Source organism: Anastrepha ludens, chromosome 2, assembly GCF_028408465.1.
Source record: "Anastrepha ludens isolate Willacy chromosome 2, idAnaLude1.1, whole genome shotgun sequence".
Classification (NCBI taxonomy): Eukaryota; Metazoa; Arthropoda; class Insecta; order Diptera; family Tephritidae; genus Anastrepha; species Anastrepha ludens.
Genome location: NC_071498.1, coordinates 57712572 through 57734086, shown reverse-complemented (window position 1 = coordinate 57734086; position 21515 = coordinate 57712572). Strand labels below are relative to the sequence as shown.

At 36.3% G+C, this 21515-nt stretch overlaps 3 protein-coding genes and 1 long non-coding RNA gene across 4 annotated transcripts; 3 read left to right on the top strand and 1 right to left on the bottom strand.

Annotated features, from left to right (window-relative positions):
- The first annotated feature begins 1049 nt into the window (after nucleotides 1–1049).
- Nucleotides 1050–8713, top strand: LOC128863278 (sorbitol dehydrogenase-like). Its single transcript, XM_054102416.1, has 5 exons — nucleotides 1050–1380; nucleotides 1472–1505; nucleotides 1575–2263; nucleotides 8338–8459; nucleotides 8524–8713. The coding sequence occupies exons 1-5, from the start codon at nucleotides 1171–1173 to the stop codon at nucleotides 8711–8713; spliced, it is 1245 nt and encodes a 414-aa protein (XP_053958391.1). The 5' UTR covers nucleotides 1050–1170.
- Nucleotides 8714–8799: 86 nt separating this feature from the next.
- LOC128871540 (arrestin domain-containing protein 17) lies at nucleotides 8800–13323 on the bottom strand. The gene is made up of 6 exons (XM_054113375.1): nucleotides 13063–13323; nucleotides 11597–11752; nucleotides 10667–10878; nucleotides 10223–10594; nucleotides 9800–10064; nucleotides 8800–9736 (listed from the first exon to the last, which is right to left on the bottom strand). Exons 1-6 carry the CDS (start codon nucleotides 13175–13177, stop codon nucleotides 9585–9587), a joined length of 1272 nt encoding a protein of 423 aa, XP_053969350.1. The 5' UTR covers nucleotides 13178–13323; the 3' UTR covers nucleotides 8800–9584.
- Nucleotides 12590–14204, top strand: LOC128871542 (uncharacterized). Its single transcript, XR_008456040.1, has 3 exons — nucleotides 12590–12931; nucleotides 14034–14069; nucleotides 14128–14204. It is a non-coding gene; the product is annotated as an uncharacterized LOC128871542 (long non-coding RNA).
- Nucleotides 14205–15199: 995 nt separating this feature from the next.
- Nucleotides 15200–20674, top strand: LOC128871539 (PAX3- and PAX7-binding protein 1). The gene is made up of 14 exons (XM_054113374.1): nucleotides 15200–15587; nucleotides 15710–16119; nucleotides 17340–17574; nucleotides 17649–17828; nucleotides 17983–18301; nucleotides 18463–18652; nucleotides 18724–18847; nucleotides 18914–19102; nucleotides 19182–19330; nucleotides 19391–19595; nucleotides 19662–19854; nucleotides 19936–20095; nucleotides 20169–20332; nucleotides 20402–20674. The coding sequence occupies exons 1-14, from the start codon at nucleotides 15362–15364 to the stop codon at nucleotides 20451–20453; spliced, it is 2796 nt and encodes a 931-aa protein (XP_053969349.1). The 5' UTR covers nucleotides 15200–15361; the 3' UTR covers nucleotides 20454–20674.
- The last annotated feature ends 841 nt before the right edge of the window (nucleotides 20675–21515 follow it).

Below are 21515 nucleotides of genomic sequence, written 5' to 3'. Positions count from 1 at the left end.
TAGATCAAGTTACATTTACACAAACGTGAAAAATGACGAAACAATTATAGAATTCATGAAAGATATCTTCAATTTCGATTGTGCATCAGACGTTAATAAGTCAACAGCACTAAGAGGCAACATCATCGATTTGCTTTTTCAAGACACATTACACTCGCCCTATTCTCAACAGAGAAATGGTTCATTACCATGCACACAGGAAGAAGGCATATGCAAAAACAAATATGTGAATTTATATACATATGCGCATATACATATATATGCGCATATACATATATATGCTCACTCAAGTAGGAGAGAGCCAGATGTCGAACGTTGCCGAACGCGGGGGCCGATTGTGCTCTTTGTCGTTCGTTCCGCGCTCTCGCTTGCAGTTCAAGCAAGGTAACGACGCATGAGCAAGATAACGACAATTGAGCAAGATAATGATGATTGAGCAAGATTACGACGCATTTTTTCGTGCGTACAGCCGGCTAAATAGAATTATAAGACGATATCACGTCAAAAACTTCGAGACACATCAGCGGAAAAAATTAACAGTATTTTGTATTTACTTAAAACTTGCACTTTGCACTGAAATTAAATTAAAATTCTGGTCAAAAAGTTGAAAATTTTAATGAAGTTTTGAAAAACTTTGTCCAAAGTTTGGAACTTTGTGTTACATGGTTTTTGTCCTAGTATGAATTATCGTCTCGAAGCTGCGATTTGACACCTTTAGACTATTTTTTGTTTACTTTTAATTCAGTGACAATACAAGAAGTGAAAATTAAATTAAAGTTTTCATTAGTAAGACATGTGTCGAAATTCATGGCAATATACTAAAAAAAGCGTCTTGGCAGAATTATCTACTACTACCAGCCGTGTAGGTAATTTGAATGAAGTGATGTTCAATGTCAAATTTGAAGGTTCACTCTTTCCAATATAAAATATTTATTAAGGAATACTTAGCACTCTAAGATAAATGGACCACCCTATAAAATTACTTGTTTCGAAAACAAAGTAATAATTGTGTTACAAATTTATCTCATGTCAAATTCATTCTTTTCTTTACAATTTCATTTACAAAATTCCTTGAAAAAACCCAAATTTTAAGCCTAATATAATTTTAATATAACCGACAAAAAAAACATTCACGAATACATATAAAAAGAAAAATTCAAAATCCCAAATATGATTATCAATAAGTGTTTGCGAATTTATCAGCGTAAAACGATTGCTTCGCTTAATTTCTTTGCACTTTCGATTTTCCAGCATCCCAAAAAAGTTTTGGAAATGTGTGGAAATGTTACGAAACGTTATAGTTCAAAATGTGGTAAAGATGGCAAAGATAAAAAGGACAATTTGAGCGTAGTGTTGCATGGCGTAGACGATCTACGGGTGGTAAGTTTTCGGAAAAAGTATACGCAAATTTTACCGCGGGTCGATTTCCAACTCATCAAGTTTTATTTACTGGAATTTCTCTTTATTTTAGGAACAAACACCCATGCCAAAAACTGGTCCAGGAGGTAAGTTTAAAGCAAATGAGACAAATACATATTAACCGACACTTTTTCAATGCATTTCCAACTCCACAGAGGTGCTTCTTGCTATGGACACGGTGGGTATTTGTGGCACTGATGTACATTTTTTGAAAAAAGGCAAAGTCGGTTCGTTCGAAGTGAAAAAGCCCATGATTATTGGTCATGAAGCTTCAGGCATTGTCGCAGAATTGGGGAAAGGTGTAAAAAATCTTAAAGTAGGTGATCGCGTAGCCATCGAACCGGGTGTAGGCTGCCGATATTGTTCATTTTGTAAAAGCGGTAACTACAATCTATGCCCGGATATGATATTTTGTGCAGCTCCACCCGTCGATGGCAATTTACGCCGCTATTATAAACATGCTGCCGACTTCTGTCACAAATTGCCCGATCATGTAACAATGGAGGAAGGTGCATTACTGGAGCCGTTAGGGATTGCTGTAGCTAGCTGTCGACGTGCCAAAATTCGCCTTGGTTCACATGTGCTCATTATTGGTGCTGGCCCAATAGGATTGTCCTGCTTGATTGTGTCCAAGGCATGGGGTGCAGCCTCTACTACAATAGTCGATGTGAATGAGCATCGACTCAAGGTCGCTCAAGAGTTGGGTGCTACAGCCGCAATGAAATCCTGCAAGGAAATGGATGTTCAAAAGGCGGCGAGAGAAATATGCAAAACAAATGGTTCTATGCCGGATAGGACTCTCGATTGCGTTGGCAACCAAGAGTCGGTGCTGCTAGGAGTATTTGTAAGCAAAATCATACACATATTTGACCTCAATTTCTGCTCATACATATACATCCCATTGCAAAATTATAAGCACATACATTTTTTTTATAAAAATATGTTTCATACCACAACAAAAACCATACTCGTATAACGCAAAGTTTCAAACTTTGTACAAAAGTTTACAAAATTTCATTAAAACTTTAACTTTTTAACGATTTTTTTTTTTACTTGGACGCCTAGCATCGTTAAAAAAATATCAAAAATCAGCGGTATTTTAAGTAACTTGAACTTGCACTTTTTTATGCTTAAATGTAATGGGCTATAAAACTACATACCCATAAAATTCTAAAAATTTTGCTTAAAATGTTGAAAGTTTTGATGACATTTTGTACCAGTGTAGCAACCTTGCGTTATTTTATTTTCTCAAAAAAGCTTGCACAAAAACGTAAAACAAAATTAAAAAAAAAATGACGAGTCCGCACTTTGTATCCTCTACTCATCGCGGTACCTCAGTTCCCTCTATAAACCTAAAATGGAGGTGGGTTGGGCTGATGGTATGTGCCTTCCTTTTATTTCTACCAGGTAGTGATTTCATGGCTAATTATTCTTGTCGCTACGGTATCGTATTCGAGAAGGTGTGTTTGAGTTTGTCATAGAAACGACTGTAGTCGGAGTGAACCATACCCCGAGCCTATGTAATATGCAGTTACCTGATAATGCTAGTGAGCATTATCAATTTGACCTTAGGGAATCGCATAAGATGCTTGAACCTGTTTTGATTATAGCCTCCCTTTAAGAACTTCACTTCACTGGCGTAGTCTCGTAGCCGTCGTTTTTCGCTAAGTTGCTAGTAACGGGCCCCTCCTGCTTCGTTCCCAAGCATAGCCTTGTGTCCTGGGACCTATATGAGTCGAATGCGATTGTGCACTCCTAGCAAATTTAATTTCTCTATGTATTCAAGCAATAATGAGGATGTATCCTCAAAGGATGACAAGACCTTGAGTTAAGCTTGGGTGTCGCTAAGAATGGCAACTCGCTCATTCCGAAGATTTAAAGTGCTCACACAAAAAGAAGGAATTTTAATTACCTTCCTATGATATACTTGGTTTTGTAAACGGTCCAAAAAAATGCTTAAATTTGACATTTTACCTTCGATTTCTCCTTTTATAAACTTAGTACCTTTCTAATCAGCAGAAAAAGTTCTATTGAATGTATATTTTTTGTTTTTTTTTCTAATGAAATAGTGCGTAAAATAGGTCATCGTTTGGATCTCAAGGCTGATATTGCCACAGATGATAGTGCTGATTACCAAGTAACCAAAGTTCTCTACCACTTCAACATTATAACTGTCAGCAATGAAGTGAGTGAAGAGACGAAATTAGGCGCTCAGAACTCAGATTAATCTAGATTTAATTTACGTGACTTGCTTACTATATTTCAAAACCTTTTATATGAAGAGCTTAAAAAACTTGAATCAGTAGATTTTAGATTCGCAAGTTTCAGGCTGATTGAAACTCTGAGAGAATCGGGCTTCCCAAGTCTTCTGTTTCATAACTCTTAAAAATAAATATTTACATGTAGGCCCTATTTTTAAAAATAACTTACTTCATGTTACATTATATGAGGCGAACTGTCAAAAAGAGGTAATAGAGGATACAAAAACAAAACAAGGACGTGTTAAGTAATCGTTGCCAATTTCTTAAGTTAAGTTACGTAACTCTTCACTAACAGAGGTTTTACAAAGAATAAGCCCTGAGAGATTTAATTCCACAGCCTTCTACAGATCTCCAGATTACACACGTCGGCGTCGCGCAGGAGCATCTTGCACCGCTCACCCAATTTTCAGAGGAAATCCTCAAGGAGGTATTCTTTCGCCACCTCTGTATAACTTATCTGTCAACAATCTCTAGCTTGGTTATATAAAGTCTATCTCGTCCTGCAAGTAGGTGTATGCTTGTTTTGGTTCGTGGGTGGTATTTTATTTCCCACCTACTCCTCATATCTACAGGATATTCACCGATCCTCCTCCTGAGGACGCGTCCGATGAGAAACAAACAACTGCACATGGACAAAGCTCTCGAGATTAGAAAAAAGAATTAGTGCTGTTCTCGAGGAAATATAAAATTCTACAATTTTTGAAGCCATCATAAAATGATGTATGGGTAAAAGTTGGAGATAGCTCCAAATATTTAGGTGTAATTCTCAACAAGAAACTAAATTGGAACATGAATGTAGAACACAGAGTAAGGGAAGCTACTGAAGTCCTACTTTCTTGTAAAAAGGCCATAGGACGCAGGTGGAGACTTTCTCCTAACTAGCTGTATTGAACCGCTATCAGACCTATCCTCATTTACGGGATTAAAGTGTGTGGGCGGCTCTCGACAAGACCACGATTAAGTATTAGCGGCACTCTTATAACCACACCCTTTGAGGCTCTGAATATACTTTTCTTCTGACCTCCCCCAGTCTTGGTTGGCAAACAGAATGCAGGTAACACTGCTACTTGGCTTACCGCAACTAAGTAATGGCGCGATTTACGTGTTGAACACGCGACCATAACACTCGGTCTGGGTCCAAACAACCCTGTGAGCTATTGTTTGAATAAACCACACTTTAATAGTTAATTTTGTACAAGAATTCCAGCGAGACGTTAGTGGGTTGACAATATACCTGTTCGGAAAAACTGTTTATAGTTCTTTACTGATGGCTTATCGATAAAGTGGGCTATGGCGTCCACTGCGGGCTCCTCTTCCTTATAGCTGTAGCGTAATTCAGGCTAAAATTCTTGCCATTAATGCGGTAGCTGTCTGATTAGGCGAAATCGGAACTACCATTGGAGAAATCTATATTTATTCTAATAGTCAAGCGGGGATTAAATCCCTTGGTGGGGTTGTCACCAATTCCATTATTGCTCGCAAATGCCGGTCATCTCTTAACGAGATGGCAGAATGGGTACTGTGTCATAGTGACATACAAGGGAATGGTAGGGTAGTCAAATTAGCGAGAAATGGCACTACCACACGTCTCCCTCTTAATATGGAGATTGTAGGTATACTCCTCTCAACCTACAAACTGCGTGGTACTAGTAGAACTGTCACTTTAGCCAACACGAGATGGACTGATAGTCTGGCATATACCGCTACAAAAAGAATTTAGCCAAAATGGGACGGCAGTCGGCTCTAGGTTAGTTGTTTTGATCCCAGGTCTCTTAGGTCGACATCATCAAAGATTGCGTGTAGCTCATTTCGACTATTGCAGAATTGCAAGAGAAGGAAGAGTTTCTGTTAGGCATTAATTTTGTGCCTTTCCCGAGTGGATACTTTGACTCATCGTTTTTGCATTATGCTGATGACCTTAGGGATATTAGTGTCAGCCAGATTGAAGGGTTTGAACTTAAAACAAAATGGTTTAACGATAACTAGCAGGTAAACTGCTTCCGTGGTATCACAATTGATCGACAACGGTATAACTGAGTTACTTTAAAGGCTGACTGCCAACTGTGGGCCTACCTACCGAGCTTTCATTCCAAAATCAGATTAAACAAATCGCACGTTGACTAAACTTCTGCCGATGTTTTGCAAACGTGATTTGCATACTATTGTAATCCTACCCACAGGATTTATTCTCTTGGATGAGTACCTCAACTTTAATTGGAGCAAGAAACTTGGCTTCGTGTGAAATGTGGCTGTGCAACATTATATATGTATGTGAGTGAATAACCTGCAGACATTCCACATAGGTGAAGCTCAATCTAATGTACCTTTTTCGTTTTACGAAAACGACGCTCTACCTGCATGTTTTCAGAGGCTCTGCGATCCTTGGGAAGAGTGGTATATCAGCGATATGATTCTTGGTAGTATTGGTTTTGTTGTAGAATCATGTAGATCCTTGTGCTAGTGATGAAACCATCAATCGTCTTCGTCAATCTCATTTAAAAGCAGGCCGAGGAAACGGTGGGAGTCAAATGGAGGAAAGTGTTAGTTAGGTAGATTAAAACGGGCAAGTGACATCTTCGGATGCGAGACATGCAAGGTGAAGTCCAAAATAAACAAGACTGGCGTCATAAAAATGTTTTTGATGGTGCCATCTTTTTAATGAGTTAGTGCGTTGGAAGTGACATCCCTAGCTGACTTCCAGTGAAAGTTTGGTGACATTCGGTTCAGTGAAAGAAGAGTTATTGCGTCTAAAGTGTTAGTATGTTTGTGCCATCGGGACAAAAATGAGTTTCGAATAAAGAGCTAATATCAAAATTTGATCATTGGTAACACGTTTACCGAAGCATTTGAATTGATGAAAAAAGTGTATGGCGATGATTGTCTATCTTGTGCCAGAGTTTACACGAGTGGTTTACACGTTTCAGAGATGGTTGTGAGGACATAAATGACAATGAACATACGAGCCGCCCAAAATCAGCAATCACCGAAAACTCCATCGAAATTGTTCGTAAATTTATTAAAAATTAACCGAAATCATCGTTGAAATTACGAAAGATCTGTGCACGCTTCATTCCACACAAGTTAAGTGAGGACCAAAAATTGTTCACAATTCATCCTTGGAAAGATCTCATTAAAGAGACGAGAAAATACGAGAACTTCCTTTACAACATTTTAACTGGTGACGAAACGTGGTGTTTCCAACATGAACCTGACACTAGGCGTCAAAGTGACGAATGGCAAGCCTCAGACGAGCCACCCCACCCCAAAAATCGCGTTGGAAGTCAAAAATCAAGTCGATGCTCATTTGTTTTTACGATTCCTTGGCATTGTCCACAAGAGTTCGTGCAAATGGGCTAAACTGTCAATGCAATTTTGTATCTTGGCGTTTTGAAGCGTTTGTTTCATCGCATTCGTCGATTTTGGCCTGAATACCGCAAAGGCGGAAGCTGACGCTTATTACATGATAACGCACCATCTCATCGATCCAATCTTGTGACTGATTTTTTGGCTAGAAATCGCATTTTAACCATCAATCACTCACCGTATTCGCCTGATATGGTTCACTGTGACTTCTACCTATTCAGAAAATTACATTTGGCCATGAAATGAAAACGTTTTGTGTACGTAGGGGCCACCCAAAAGGCTTGTACCGACATCCTGAAGGTCATTCCGGTCAATGACCTGAAACACTATTTCGAAAAGCTTTTAAATCACAGAAAAGAGTGTATCAGGGTCTGAAGGGACTATTTTGAATAAACTCGAAGTTATCAGAACAGAGTTCCTGTCGCTTCTATTTTAGCTCAGTCTTGTTTAGTTTGAACTTCACCTTGTACATATGTATATTGAGTATGTTAGGGTTAGGTTGGGTAATGCTGCCTGATCTGTAAAATTTCTCACTTAAACCTCTAGGGTCCATTGTATTACCTGTACTATGCATTTGGTGTCGAATTATTATTTTACCACGTCTTCGCGAGTTTTAACAAACCGTTCAACCTTTAGTCAGCAATATTCTTCAAGGATGAAAAATATGCTGATCTTAGGCACATTTGTCTAGTGGGCACAGAGACGAGGTAGCACAGTTTGCGCTCGCTTTGTTGCATGTGTTACAGGCATCGCTCTGGACAAATCCCAGTTTAGCTACGTGAGACGGTGTCCCGTCAGTATACCAACCAATATTTTGCAGTCTTTACTAGAGAGTGATAAAATAAAGTTTGTAATTTTCGTATTCCAAGTCCTTAGCATGTCAGAATTACTTGTATGTAAGTAGTAGCTTAACTTGGAACGGTATCCAGAACGTAGTTGTGTCAGAATGCGCCAACCCTGGCGGTTTGCTGGGCAATAGGGACATTGCCGATGCGCAACAGTATTTCCATAGTGCACATACATATTTTATTTCATGTGCCGCTTTAAGCGACTCATGCAACACTCCTTTGAGTTTTTTGAGTTTCCAGCTAGATGAAGAGGAAGGCATCAAGCGTCGACCGATACAGCTACAACAGAAACACCCATAAGACTAATTTACTATTGAGTCACATATGGAGGTATTAAGTACATACATACATCCATTTAAAAACAAATGTCTTTCAATAAGCAAGAAGTAGTGCAACTACTCAAAGACGATATTTTTCTTATTTAAAATTAAACTATACTTATAAAGGCTACACGTTCTGGTGGCAACTGTGTCGTTGTGGGCATGGGAGCTGATGAAATCAACTTACCCTTAATGGAGGCTTTAACACGCGAAGTGGACTTGCTTGGTGTATTTCGCTATTGCAATGAGTAACGCATAAAATGAAGTAATTGCTTTGCTATTTAGAACAGTAATATTTCGATCTGATTTCAGCTATGAATCTGCGATGCATTTAATATCTGAAGGTAAATCGGGGATGAAAAAGTTGGTCACACACCATTTCGATATAAAAGATAGCGTTGAGGCTTTTGACACGGCGCGTCATAGAAAAGGAAATGCTATAAAAGTGTTGATACACGTTCAAAAACGCGATAAAAATAATAAAGAACCATTCGATAAGTAGGCAGTAAATTGTTTAGCAAAATTTTGTGAGTGTATTTGAATAAGTTCGTTTTTATATACTTTTAAAGAAACAAAGAATACCAAATATTGTAAATTATCATTGATGCTTTCTTTACAAATATTATATTGTATATATATATTTCAAAGAAATAACAGTGTAACTTAACTATAAAAGAAAATCGACAGTTTTTTATACTTATATGGCCGCGAGCCTTTTTTTGCAAAATAAAAATACTAAGCGGAAAATCCACTGAAGCATACAAATATAAATTCAAGCTGCAAAGATTTCTTCAATCATGTGCACAAACTATACATCCCCACTTACATATATATATATAATATTTAGGTATGTATATTTATATTCACAAATATGCAATTTTTTTTTAAAAACAAAATAAGTATCAAACTTTAAACCACTTTTTTTTTTGCTAGAGATTCTAAAAAATATCAAATTATTTTATAAATTAATTTTTCGATTTTACTCTTTCGTAAAAATAACTACTACATACATTTTAAGCTAATATTTGTTGCGCTATTGCAATGCAAAATTTATAGGCACTACTCGTCTTTTTTTTATACTCTCTTTAATTATTTTAACTTTTATGAGCAACGAACTAAATTTGAGAAGCCCTGCGGACGGAAGCCAAATGCACTTTCCAGTAAAAGAACTAAGAAGTAGCGTAATTTAAGATCAAGCAACAATTTGCTACGAAGTTTAAGCGAGTCAGTAAAAGATTTGTTTGTAAATTTGTGCGATTGAACTGCAACAAAGTACAATAGATGAACAGAAACTTTTCAGTATATTTAAATTCATGTGATGCTTTTCCAGCGCTGGCGTATGCGCCGATTTGCTCATACATATTTTTCATCGTTTAATGATGTGGCGGTGCAGTCGCATTATTGAATTGGAAAGTTGGATAACGTGGCGCAAAGTTAGCATCACCCACAACCGTTGTATGCTCGGAATCTTCGTTGCCAGTTATTTTAGGCGCACGAAACTGTGTCTCAACAAATTGCGGAGGCGCTGAAAGGGAAATAAAACATACTAAGGTCTTCCCAATGCAACAAATTTAATCGCGGAACATACGTATATTTGGATACAGTTGCCCACCAGCGCTATCTGCTACGTTCCAACCCAGCGCACCACCCGCACCATCGCTTGGTGGACTCGCTGGACTAACCGGTTGCGTGGGTGCCAGTGATGGATCTTGATCTTGCTGCTGTGGTGGTATTTGTGCTGGCACATCCGTGTATGGTGCTGGTGGCTTGAATGATGCCAATGGAATTGTGCCCAATATTATGGGTATATTGCCAGATAAATTACGATGTGGACCGCTAACATCACACTCAATCTATAATTACATAAAATATATTTACGTGTAAAATAAAACTTGAAATATTTCCGCTAAAATGCAATGCAATACAATACAATTTAAAAGTAAATATAATTTTCAGTTATGGCGATATTGCGGTATATGCTCAAATTTGTAAATAAAACCACTTGACTTACATGCAAGTCATAATCCAACGAAATAATACCGCAATTGAGCAAATTTGTTGGAGGCAGTGCTGGTATTTCCAATTGTTGCGTAAAAGTGCGTGTCTCACCACCTGCAACGGGGCCAATACCTAATTCGGCGATTGTAATTTTACTTTGCTTCTTATCCGCACGCGGTTGATTGACTTGGAATGTGACGCGTTTACGCAAAATAAACTTAACCGATGTGATGCCAACATTGCTGGCATTGTCGCATTCACAAGTAATTGGTATTGTTTGGCCCGAGACGTAGCCAGTTACTGGTACTGTGGTAACTACCGACAATGGCCCTGAGCGACAGCAAAAGCAACAAAAACTCTTCTCCAACTCAAGCTTATAGGGTTCCTACAAAGTATTTTCAGATACAATTATTATAGAGAATTCCAAAAATTTAATTTTTGATGATTTTTGTCTTGCCTTTACACGTGGATTTACGTTTAGATCAACTGGTGAAATAACAGTAAATGCCATTTTCATATCCTGATCAAATTTCCATGGCCTGTCCAAGGTTACCTTAATGGTGTAACGAACATGGCCGAATTCGCCCTCAAACGATGAAGGTAGTGTGGGCGGCAATGCACATGTGAATGGATAAGTGTGCGTGCCGGCTGGAAGCTCAGTCTCAGAACCTGCATAGTAAGATAGATAGATGTTTACATATACATATACACACATACATACATACACCGAATTCTCATTTTACACGATAGATACGCTCCCAAAAAATTCGAGTAAAAAAAAATTCGTGAAAAAAAATGAATTTGGTGAAAACAATATACAAAAAATCTTAACAGTTAACTTAAGAATTCATTTCGTGCTTACACATTTTAGTTCATTAAATATATTATAAGAAAAAAATTATTAAACGGCGTGAGTAAAATCTACTGAGTTTCAGAGACTTTTCCTGAGACTAATTTTTAAACGCTTCGTACATGCGTCGGAAAGTCTCACTCTATTTGCTCTATTAGATTCAAGAAAAATTCATCAAATATTAAAAAACGTGTTAAAACAAAACAATTTTTTAACTCGTGTTAAATCAAGTTCGCGTACAAAAAAATCGTGTAATAAGAGAAATAGGTGTATTATGAATATCGTTGAGTGATTCAAAAGCAAATTTAAAGATTTTAACAATTTTAGGATAAATACGCGTATTCACAATTAAATAGTTCTAAATAATGCCATCTTTATAGATAAGGCATTCACGAATATTTCGTAAAGCGCCAATTTCATTTCTTAGTAACGAGAACTTTTTAAATATACGCCACTACTAAATTGTGTGACAAATAAAATCTTTTTAAAAATTATCTATGCTTTTAGGGTTATAAATTGTCACGTTTGCCTACTTACTATTTTTTCCGCCCAGAAGATAGTACTGTATTTGGAAATACTCTTCATGGCCGCGCAATTTTTCCTCTTCCTGTTCAGTCTTTCCTTCGCTAGTGGTTACAGTTTTTGTCTCGGACCATTCTGTATTGGCTTCACCTATAAACTTTATTATGATACCTAAAAAATTTAATAGCATATTTGCAATTAAGCTGATAATTTCACATTGTATTTTTTAATCATTAATTTAATAATATTCATATAACTTATATTTATGAAGCACGTACTAAGTACATATGTATATATATAATATTTACTTGTTCATATGCGCATCTGTGCATGCAAATATACTTAACATATTTAACCTTTCCTTTTGCGTATTCTATTAATAATTTGATGTCATTACTTGACTGTCACTACAGCAGTGCTTTTCAGTAGCTGATTTAACAATTGAAAGATGACATCATCCACGTATTTTTGTAATTAGCTGGGGATCGTCGCAAAAAAAGTCGACGCATAGCTAAACTTTTGGATAAATTTTCGTCTACGAATGGGAAGGGCAGAAATTATAAATTTTATAATAACAGTTTTATATTATCATTTTTGTCTTGGCACTACACAGTTCATTAATCGCACTTGCTATCAGTATTTTTAGTTTTTCTATAAAATGAAAGTGAGTTAGTGGGCGCAGAAAGCGCTTAAGATATGATGCTGCTTACGCTTGCGGTGCAACAACAAAATTGTACCAATAAGTAAAATTAGAAACATGTATGTACATGTGTATATAATACGAGAAATTCCATTGTGCGCTTATTGGGGGAGTGCTGCTTCATGAAAACTTGTCTGCATTCTTTATATGTAAAAAGAACATATATATATATATATATATATATACAAATTTACACTTGCATACGTACAAGTAAATCTGTGGAAATGCAAACGTGTTTTTGTATATTTTCAAATATAAAATAGATGCACTTAGGCTGGTGCAGGCCCACGGGCGTAAAGGGGGTCATTGCCAGCCGTCTATAGACAGAAATCAAAAAAATTAAAATAACAAATCATACTCGTAAAGTGAGGCACGAAACCGCTTTTTCAAGTTTCGTCGATCGCTAGACAAAATCAGCAACACCAACTTCAGCGTATTGAGGAGATTTGTCAGTATTGGGCACGCAAAATTTAAATTACATTGGACTTTATTGTATACATAGTACGTGTAGCAATGGAGCCGGCTAAACCTAATTCAAAAGAGGGGAGTTAGCATTGAATGTTAACAATGTTCCCTAGTAATGGGTGAAGAGTTCAACATATAATCGACTGCTCCACAATGCGATGATGTGATGCGCTATGTCGTCATAGGTGAGTAATGCAGTCGAATTAATTCACTAAGCCCAAATTTAATACTAGTTTATGAAGTAAATTTTAATGCTGAAAGTATGCGCATGCATATGTATTTTGAAATTTTATTGTAATATTTCCGACATTCCTACCTCGTACTTTTTTCGTTGAATCGAAAGTCAATTTCACCTGTCCGTTAATTGTTTGACCAGCATAATATGTATTCCATGGGTTGTCTAATTGAATTTCACAACCTTTCAGTCCCATTTTTACTTTTATAATACACGAAAAAATCAAACTAGAATTAAAGTTTAATTTAAATTTTATATTTTCCTAATAACAAGATTATAATAAGTATTCGCTCACGAAGTACTGGACTATTTAACACACCCAACTAACTAACAGCAGCTGCTGTAGCTACCAGTCATAGAAGCAGACTAATGGAGTGTGCTGCCGTATTTTACCAATATTCTGATGAGGTAGTTCACGATGATTCGGTTAAAATTGCAGTTGCTAGTACTAATAAAATTACCAGGGTATTATTTCCTATTAAACTTTTTGATGAGTCTTTGTGATTTTAGAACAAGTTTGTGGTTTATTTAAATAGTTCGGCAAAAAATTTTAATAAAAATTAGAACTGTCCTCAAATAATTTACTGAAGCACTATTTGCTACCATAGTCGATGAAATTGTATTGTATTTCGCGTGCATTTTGTAACTAAGGCTAAATGATTGTACCTCTATTAATACACATTCCAGTGAAGATTACCAACACAGATTCAATTTAGGAAAATAGCTGCTAAACTGTGCACGTTTGTTTGTCAAAATGAATTATTTATTTTCAAATTAGAATTTTTAGAATATGTATATATACATATATATATATATATATATATATAATATATATAGAATATATGTTAAATATATACAATATAAATATATAATACATAATTTTTAATATAAACAATTCTATGCCTTTGGCTTTTGAATATTATAAATACTGTTAAAAACACTTCCACACTTAACGCTCGCTCTAACAAATTTGACAGTTCATTTTAAGTTCAAAAATATGTTCGAAAATAATACAGGCGCGAACTAGAATACACCAGTTGTTTTCTTTTCAGCCCAACCATTTCGTGTTCTATCCTTTTTCCAAGTTGGTAAGAACTATTTAACTTAAATTTGAAATTAAATTAAAAAACATTCATTCCATTCCAGCGTTTACAAATATTCAATTTCAAATTAAAAATGTATGCAGAATTGTTTTTTTCTCGAAATTTAATGAAACTTTTTTCAGATACAGTAGTTAGATAAACATTTAAAAATTGCCTCAAACTTATATTATGAATAAATCCTAAACAAATTAAAAAAATACTGGTATTATTTTAGTCAATAAGGACCTAGTATAATTTCGTAGTCGAATGGATGGTGCGTGACTACAATTAGGGACTGCGTCGGTTCGAATCTCCGTACAGAAAACAGGAAATAATAGAAAAAGTTTTTTCTAATAACGATCGCCCCTGGGCAGGCAATGGCAAACCTCTGTATTTCTGCCATGAGAAAATTCCCCATAAGAAATATCTGCCGTTGGGAGACGGCCTAAAACTCTAGGTTGCGCCATTTGCGGAAGAACATCAAGACGTACACTACAAATAGGAGGATGAGCTCGGCCAAGCACCTAACCGAAGTGTGCGTGACAATTATATTATTTTACAATATCTTCTAATTTATATAATATCTGAACTGGAAAGTTTATACATAAGCTTGGTTTATCACAGCAATGAAATATATAAATACATTCACACTTTTTTACCAATATATTCACAACTCTCTCACCTATCACTCTCACAAAAACGGCAGCTGATGCTACAGAATAAAATTAACAATTAAACTTGCAAAGTAAAAAAACTTTTTTTTTTTTTTAGTATAATTTTATATAATAGTAATTCTTAAGATTAACAAAAGTTCAACCACAAGTTATATTGTTTGTTTCATACTCGTATAACGTAGCATTTAGGACAAATTCTCTTTCTATTTACACTATTTATTAATATTATATTCTAGTTATTAAAGCAGATTTGTGTAAAACATAAAACGTCCGTTGTTTCTGCGGAACCTTTTAAATGTTTTATTTTAATGGGTCAGTCAAAATATTGTGTTTTGCTTGAATTTGCGATTAACCGGTTAAGCCAGAAAAATGTTACATAGACAATTACTAGCGCCACTACGCACGTATATCATAATATGGCGTTGTGTACTCCATAATATGGCAACACTAGCTGCTTGGCTTGTCAAAAAAGGGCAAACGTCAGATATAAAAATTGCAAATCTTAAGCCAGACGAAAATTAGTTTTTGTATTAATATTAATTCATTATTTTTCTGAAGATTTCTTTCCTAATTCATAGTGAACATTATAAAATAGTGCTTCGTCAAAAAACAACAGTAGAAATAATGTCACTATTTCGAAAGCCAAAGAAAATTCAAAGACGAGTGTTTTCGAGCACCTTAGACGATGAGGATGAAAATGCGGTGGATGCAATCGAAGCGGATGTTGATAGAGAGCAACCGGTGCAGATTAACAAGAAAAGCAAAGATGGGAGCAGCAAAAAGTCTAGTAATAAAACAGACAAAGTCGAGGAACCGAAACCAAAAGCGCTATTGAGTTTTGCAGACGATGGTAAGGGGCAACGAATATACGGGGTGGTTTTGTATGTGGGTGTTAGGGGTATAAAATCAATACTGTTCAATTAGATTATACCAACAAGCATACACTAATGTACTATTCTCATTAATTTCTAGAGGAAGATACGGAGGTATTTCAAGTACGCAAATCATCAAATAGTAAAAAACTTATGCGTATGTTGGACCGAGAACGGCGCAGAAAGCGAAAAGAGGAACGGCAAAACACACAGTCATTTGCAGAAATTGGTAATAGCGGTGGTGGTGGAGGTAGCGGCTTTACAGGCCGGCAACGAGAACGACAACAATCGCATGACCGCTTCGAAAATGGAAAATCTACCGATGTCAGCAACAATAATATTTCTCACAATTTAGGTTCAACAACATCTAGTAATAAATATAAGGGTACAGCCACTTTAGCAACCACGGGCGAAAAAGCAGTAGGCACAGCCTCAGCATCTGCTGTAGAACAGTGTAAAAGTAAAAAATCTGATAGTATCCAAACAGAAATACGCACAGACGACTTTGTGGTAAGGTTATTATTATCAATTTCCCTAAATGTTTTTTATAAAAAGAATTTAAAAATAAAAAAAAAGAAATATGTGTAAAAGCTTTTTTCGCGCAGCGCCCATGATACAATTATGCATGGGATGTTCATATGCGACAAAGCTACTAAGGCTTTGAGAAAAAAGCGGGGGAACCATATCGTAGTCGCTGACAAAAGTAAATCATTGAGCACTTACTCGTACAAGATAAATTTGAAATTTGGGAGCTGTTTTTACAAGGAACGCTTTTTAATAGAATACACCTATGCATTTTCGGGTTTATGACGAGTATTTGAATAAACATATTTTTAATTCTTTATATAATGCTCATGTTAGTTGAAAGTCTTTTGGCGGCTGCTGATTATGAAATGATTCCTTTTGAAATACTATAAAGACTAATGTGGTGCAGTTGAAATATATTTACAAACACCGCTTTAGTTGCTAGATGTTAGTTCTTTCGGCTCTAAATAATGCATTTAAAACATTTCGATAAAAAAGGAAATTTATTTTTTAAGTTTTGTAAGTTCAATGATTTTTGGGCTTAAAAGGGCTACTTTCATATTGTATGTTTCCAAAATTGTTTTGTAAAAAATATTCTACTACAATACTATAAGAATATATTTTTAATTTAATATTTCTACTTATTTATATATCTTGTACTTAACTTATGAAGCAACAAAGCTCAAAATCAAAATTTTATTCGTTCTCAAAATACATAGTTGAAATTAACTGAAAATATTAGATTATTCTACAAGTTGTACTGATATTTGTTACTGTGTCATAGTCAATATTGTTATGGTTATGTAAGGATGCCAATTTAGTGCTGAACTTTTAAGTAATTTAAACAAAAAAAGGGGGTAAATTAGATTAACCCTGTGTTATCTACTGTAAATGTATGAAATCTTCATTTACAGAAATTCCTAAAAAATATTTCGATTGCTGTGGTACATATCGCGAAACCCCGAATTTATTTCAAATACTACTTAATACAAATATTTAATGTATTAATAAAATATTAAAAAAATAAGTGTCTGAGTGTAATGCCCATCAGACTTTTTTTCACTTTTATATAATGAAACGAAAACTAATTAAATAGTTATTATTTACAATAAGTTGGCATCTCTTTTTCTACTTCTTAATTTCAAAATACCTTAAGTTTACCAATAAAATATATTAACATTGTTTTTGTATAATATTGTCCACAGCTTGTTGTTAAAAAATCTGAACCCGATGTTATCCTTAATGGGCGTGCAGCAATATGTGCCGGTCGTAACGACATGTCCGAAGAAGACGAGCCCGAAGAAGAGGAGGATGATCGAGATAGCAATCATCGTTTCTCTAAGCCTGAGCATTTGAAACAAATGTTAGAAAGTGGTTCTATACCGGACGCGGCAATGATACATGCAGCTCGAAAACGTCGACAAAAAGCCAGAGAGCAAGGTAAGCTAACTTCTAATTATATTCATATTTTGTTGATCTAAATCATTAACACGCATCTTTTGATGTTTGCGTAGGCGATTTTATACCCGTCGAAGAACCGAAAGCGCCCGTGAAGAAGGGTAGTCGGTTGGCGCGTGAAGATGTGGAAGGTGACAATTCGGATGATGAGGAAAGAATGGACATGACAATCATGACTGGCAAGAAGGAACGTGAAGAACGGCGTGAACAATTTTACGCCGTGGAAAACAACGATTGTATGTAGCATTGCGCACTAAAAAAAGTGCTACTTAAATGTCAAATGGAATAAGGCGACAATTTTATTAATAATTTAGATTTTCTTGCATAAATAATTTTTTCGAAATACGAACATTCATAAGTGCGTGTGCACTTCTTTACCTACAATTCTAGATACCGATGAGGATTCCGATCGCGAAATGCATGAATGGGAAAATCAACAAATACGAAAAGGTGTTACCGGCGCACAACTGGTGAGTGCCCAACATGATGCGGTACTCTCCCGGTTTATGATAAAACCTGCTGCTACCAATGCATTGGAATATGTGGCAGAGGAACAATCAACATCGACACTATTAGAGCAGGCGTATGCTAAGAGCGCATTACAGAAGACACAACAAGTATTGGGTGGAGCAACCAAGACGAAAAAGGAGAAGGGAAAAGCGGTATCAATGCGCACACCGATGGAAATACATGATGCCATACTAACGCGGTGAGTTCTACATGCAGTTCGAAAAACCGGTGTTATTAAAATTAGTTCTACAGTAATTCGAAAAGGTGCTAATGAATTAATTATAGTAATAACCCGTTTTGATTTGAATAGAATTTTTAATATATAATATTTTACTCTACTTTACTTTTATTAAATAACAGTTTGACAAAGTTGCGAGAAGTTAACGAAAAGCACGTGTCTGATATCGAACGCATAGCCAATGATTTAAAGGTATTGAAACTTGAGGAAATGGATTGCACTCAGAAGGCCCCAACAGCGGCGGCAAAGTATCGTTTTTACCAGGAGCTTAAATGCTATGCTGCCGATTTGGTGGACTGTTTGACTGAAAAGGTTGGTAGAATATGAAACCAAATTCATGTTAATGACAATAAGCACTAGTTTTGACTTCACTTCTCTTGCAGACTCCGATAATCAGTGATTTAGAGAAGCGCACCTTACAAATATATTCAAAACATCAACATTTCCTCATCGAACGCCGCCGTCAAGACGTACGCGATCAAGCTAAGGAAATGGCTGAAGCTTCAAGTAAAAACTAACATTTATAACAAAATTATCCAGACACTAAATATCATATCATTTTCGTTTGTTTAGAACCTGCCGGTTCACGTCGTGCGCCCGATTCAGAGGAACAGATACGGCGTGCTGCAGAGCGTGAAGGTAGACGTACTCGCCGTCGTTGTGATCGCGAGAAAAATGAGTTGCTTATTTCGCATTTAGATGGCATGTCCAGCGATGATGAGACCGCAGATCGCTACCAAGAGCAGTTGCAAAACAATTTAGGTAGGTAACAATGGCTTATTCCAGAATAAAAACAATACTTTATTTGTATTTACTTTCTTCTTCTTCTTACTTTAAAAAGACCAAATCCAAAAAGAATCTGAAGCAATATTCAACGACGTAAACGATGACTTTTATAAAGTCGAACTAATCTTAATGAAATTGTATGCTTGGCGCAAAACCGACATCAACTCCTACAAAGACGCATTTGTTAGTCTGTGTTTGCCTAAGGTGAGAAATTGTTATATGATTGTTGTTTAAAATATTCCATAAATCTCGCTTATTTGCTAGATCCTGGGTCCTCTTGTGCGTTTTGAAATGCTGTCCTGGTCGCCGCTGCTGGAAGAGTACAAAGATATAGAAAAATTGAACTGGTACTCAGCCTGTATGCTTTATGCTTGGAGTGAGGATGAGACCGAGTCGTCTTTAAGACTTGACCCCGATGTTAATTTGGTGCCGACAATTATTGAGAAAATTGTTTTGCCTAAAGTAACTGGTGAGCATATGAAATGAGGCGCAACGCTTTCTATGCAAAACAATTTGAATACAATTTAATTTATAGATATTGTCAATCAGTGTTGGGATCCACTATCAACAACACAAACATTGCGTTTAATCGGTTTTATAAATCGTTTAGGGCGCGATTTTCCCCTTAAAGATACGTCAAGACAGTTACAGCAATTGTTTGAGAAGATTTTAGAAAAAATGAAGTTGGCTTTGGATAACGATGTCTTTATACCAATTTTTCCCAAGCAGTAAGTATAAAGCCAACACAACAACAACAACAACAATTGTGTAACTAAATTAAAAATATTTAATTTTGAATCGATTTTCAGAGTGCAAGAGGCAAAGACATCGTTCTTTCAGCGTCAGTTTTGCAGTGGTCTCAAACTGTTTAGAAATTTTCTAAGCTGGCAGGGTATTGTTGCTGATAAACCTTTGCGTGAATTAGCAATAGGTTCATTGCTGAACCGCTATCTACTGCTCGCTATGAGAGTATGCATATAAGCTGTCATTGCTAAAAACTTTAGTTGCTAAACTTTTACTGATTTATTTTGCATTTTTGCAGGTTTGCACAGCCAATGATGCGATAAGTAAGGCTTATATAATTGTTAATACATTGCCAACAGTGTGGCTACAACCAGAATCGGAAACATTGCAGAATCTGCAATTACTAATTGCCTACATAAAGCAGACTTTGGATGCCTTCGATGCAAAGAATCCACTTTTTATGTAAGTAAATATGGAGAATATTTCAAAATTTACCTTAAATTAATATTAAAAATATATTCCGACTTCTAGCCAAACCTGCGATAAAGCAAAGCAAATTCTGCAACGATTACATAGCTATTAATTACTTCGCACATTATGAGGTACTTATGCATAAAATTTTATCACGGCTGCTTGACGTTTATCCCAATTTGGTACAACAGTTGCGATTCCCTACGCTATGTATATATTAGTAGTTGACCTAGACCTAGTTGATACTATTATAGATGTTTAACTAAATAGCTATAAGCAATTTTTCAGACTCCATAGAATTTCAAATAAAAATAAAACACTGTAACGATTGAACATTTTTTATTACTTATTGTGCAAGTAGAGGCTGTAAACGTTTTTTACGATTATTAGGCTACTGCGAACTGCGACCAAATCAAGGTGTTCCGCATGGTGGTGCCCTTTCACCCCCGCTTTTCACCTTCTACATATGAAGCTCCCTTAGTCACCAGAGGGGTCTCCCTGGTCTTCTATGCCCACGATTGTTCGATAATGGCGTCGGGCAATGACATTGATAGCCTCTGCGACAGCGTAAACGCGAGGAATCTACAACTTTTCCCACTAAGTCCACGGCAAATGCTCTTTACCACCTCGGGCTTGTATTACTACTACAACAACGACAACCTGTACAAAGGGGGTCAAACTACAGCTAAAGGTTAAAGTCGACGACACACCAATACCGACAGTAAACAACCCCAAAATTTTGGGAGTTACTTTTGTTAGTTTGCTCTCCTTCTCTGGGGACACAACGGCAATTCCTGCTTAAGTTCAAAACCGCAACAAGGTCCTCAATTCGCTAGCCGGCAGTACTTGGGGCAAAGATAAAGAAATGTTGCTGGCGACATTTAAAGCAATTGGTCGCCTGAAACTAGTGATACGCAGTGAGCAAAGCTCCAGACATGCCAAAATCAGGACGGCCAAGGTATGCCTTCTGATGTCCCTTCTACAACACCTACATAACGAGGAACAGATGCTCCCAGTCAAGTAACACAATAAAAAGAGCAAACAAAGTTTTCACCCATTTAGGCAGCTTCAACTATTCCGACGAGATCCAGGACAAAACTAACCGCCAAATATTGGACCGGTCAGAGTTAAGACACATGCCAAATGGCATTCATAGGGTGACACCACCTTCCTA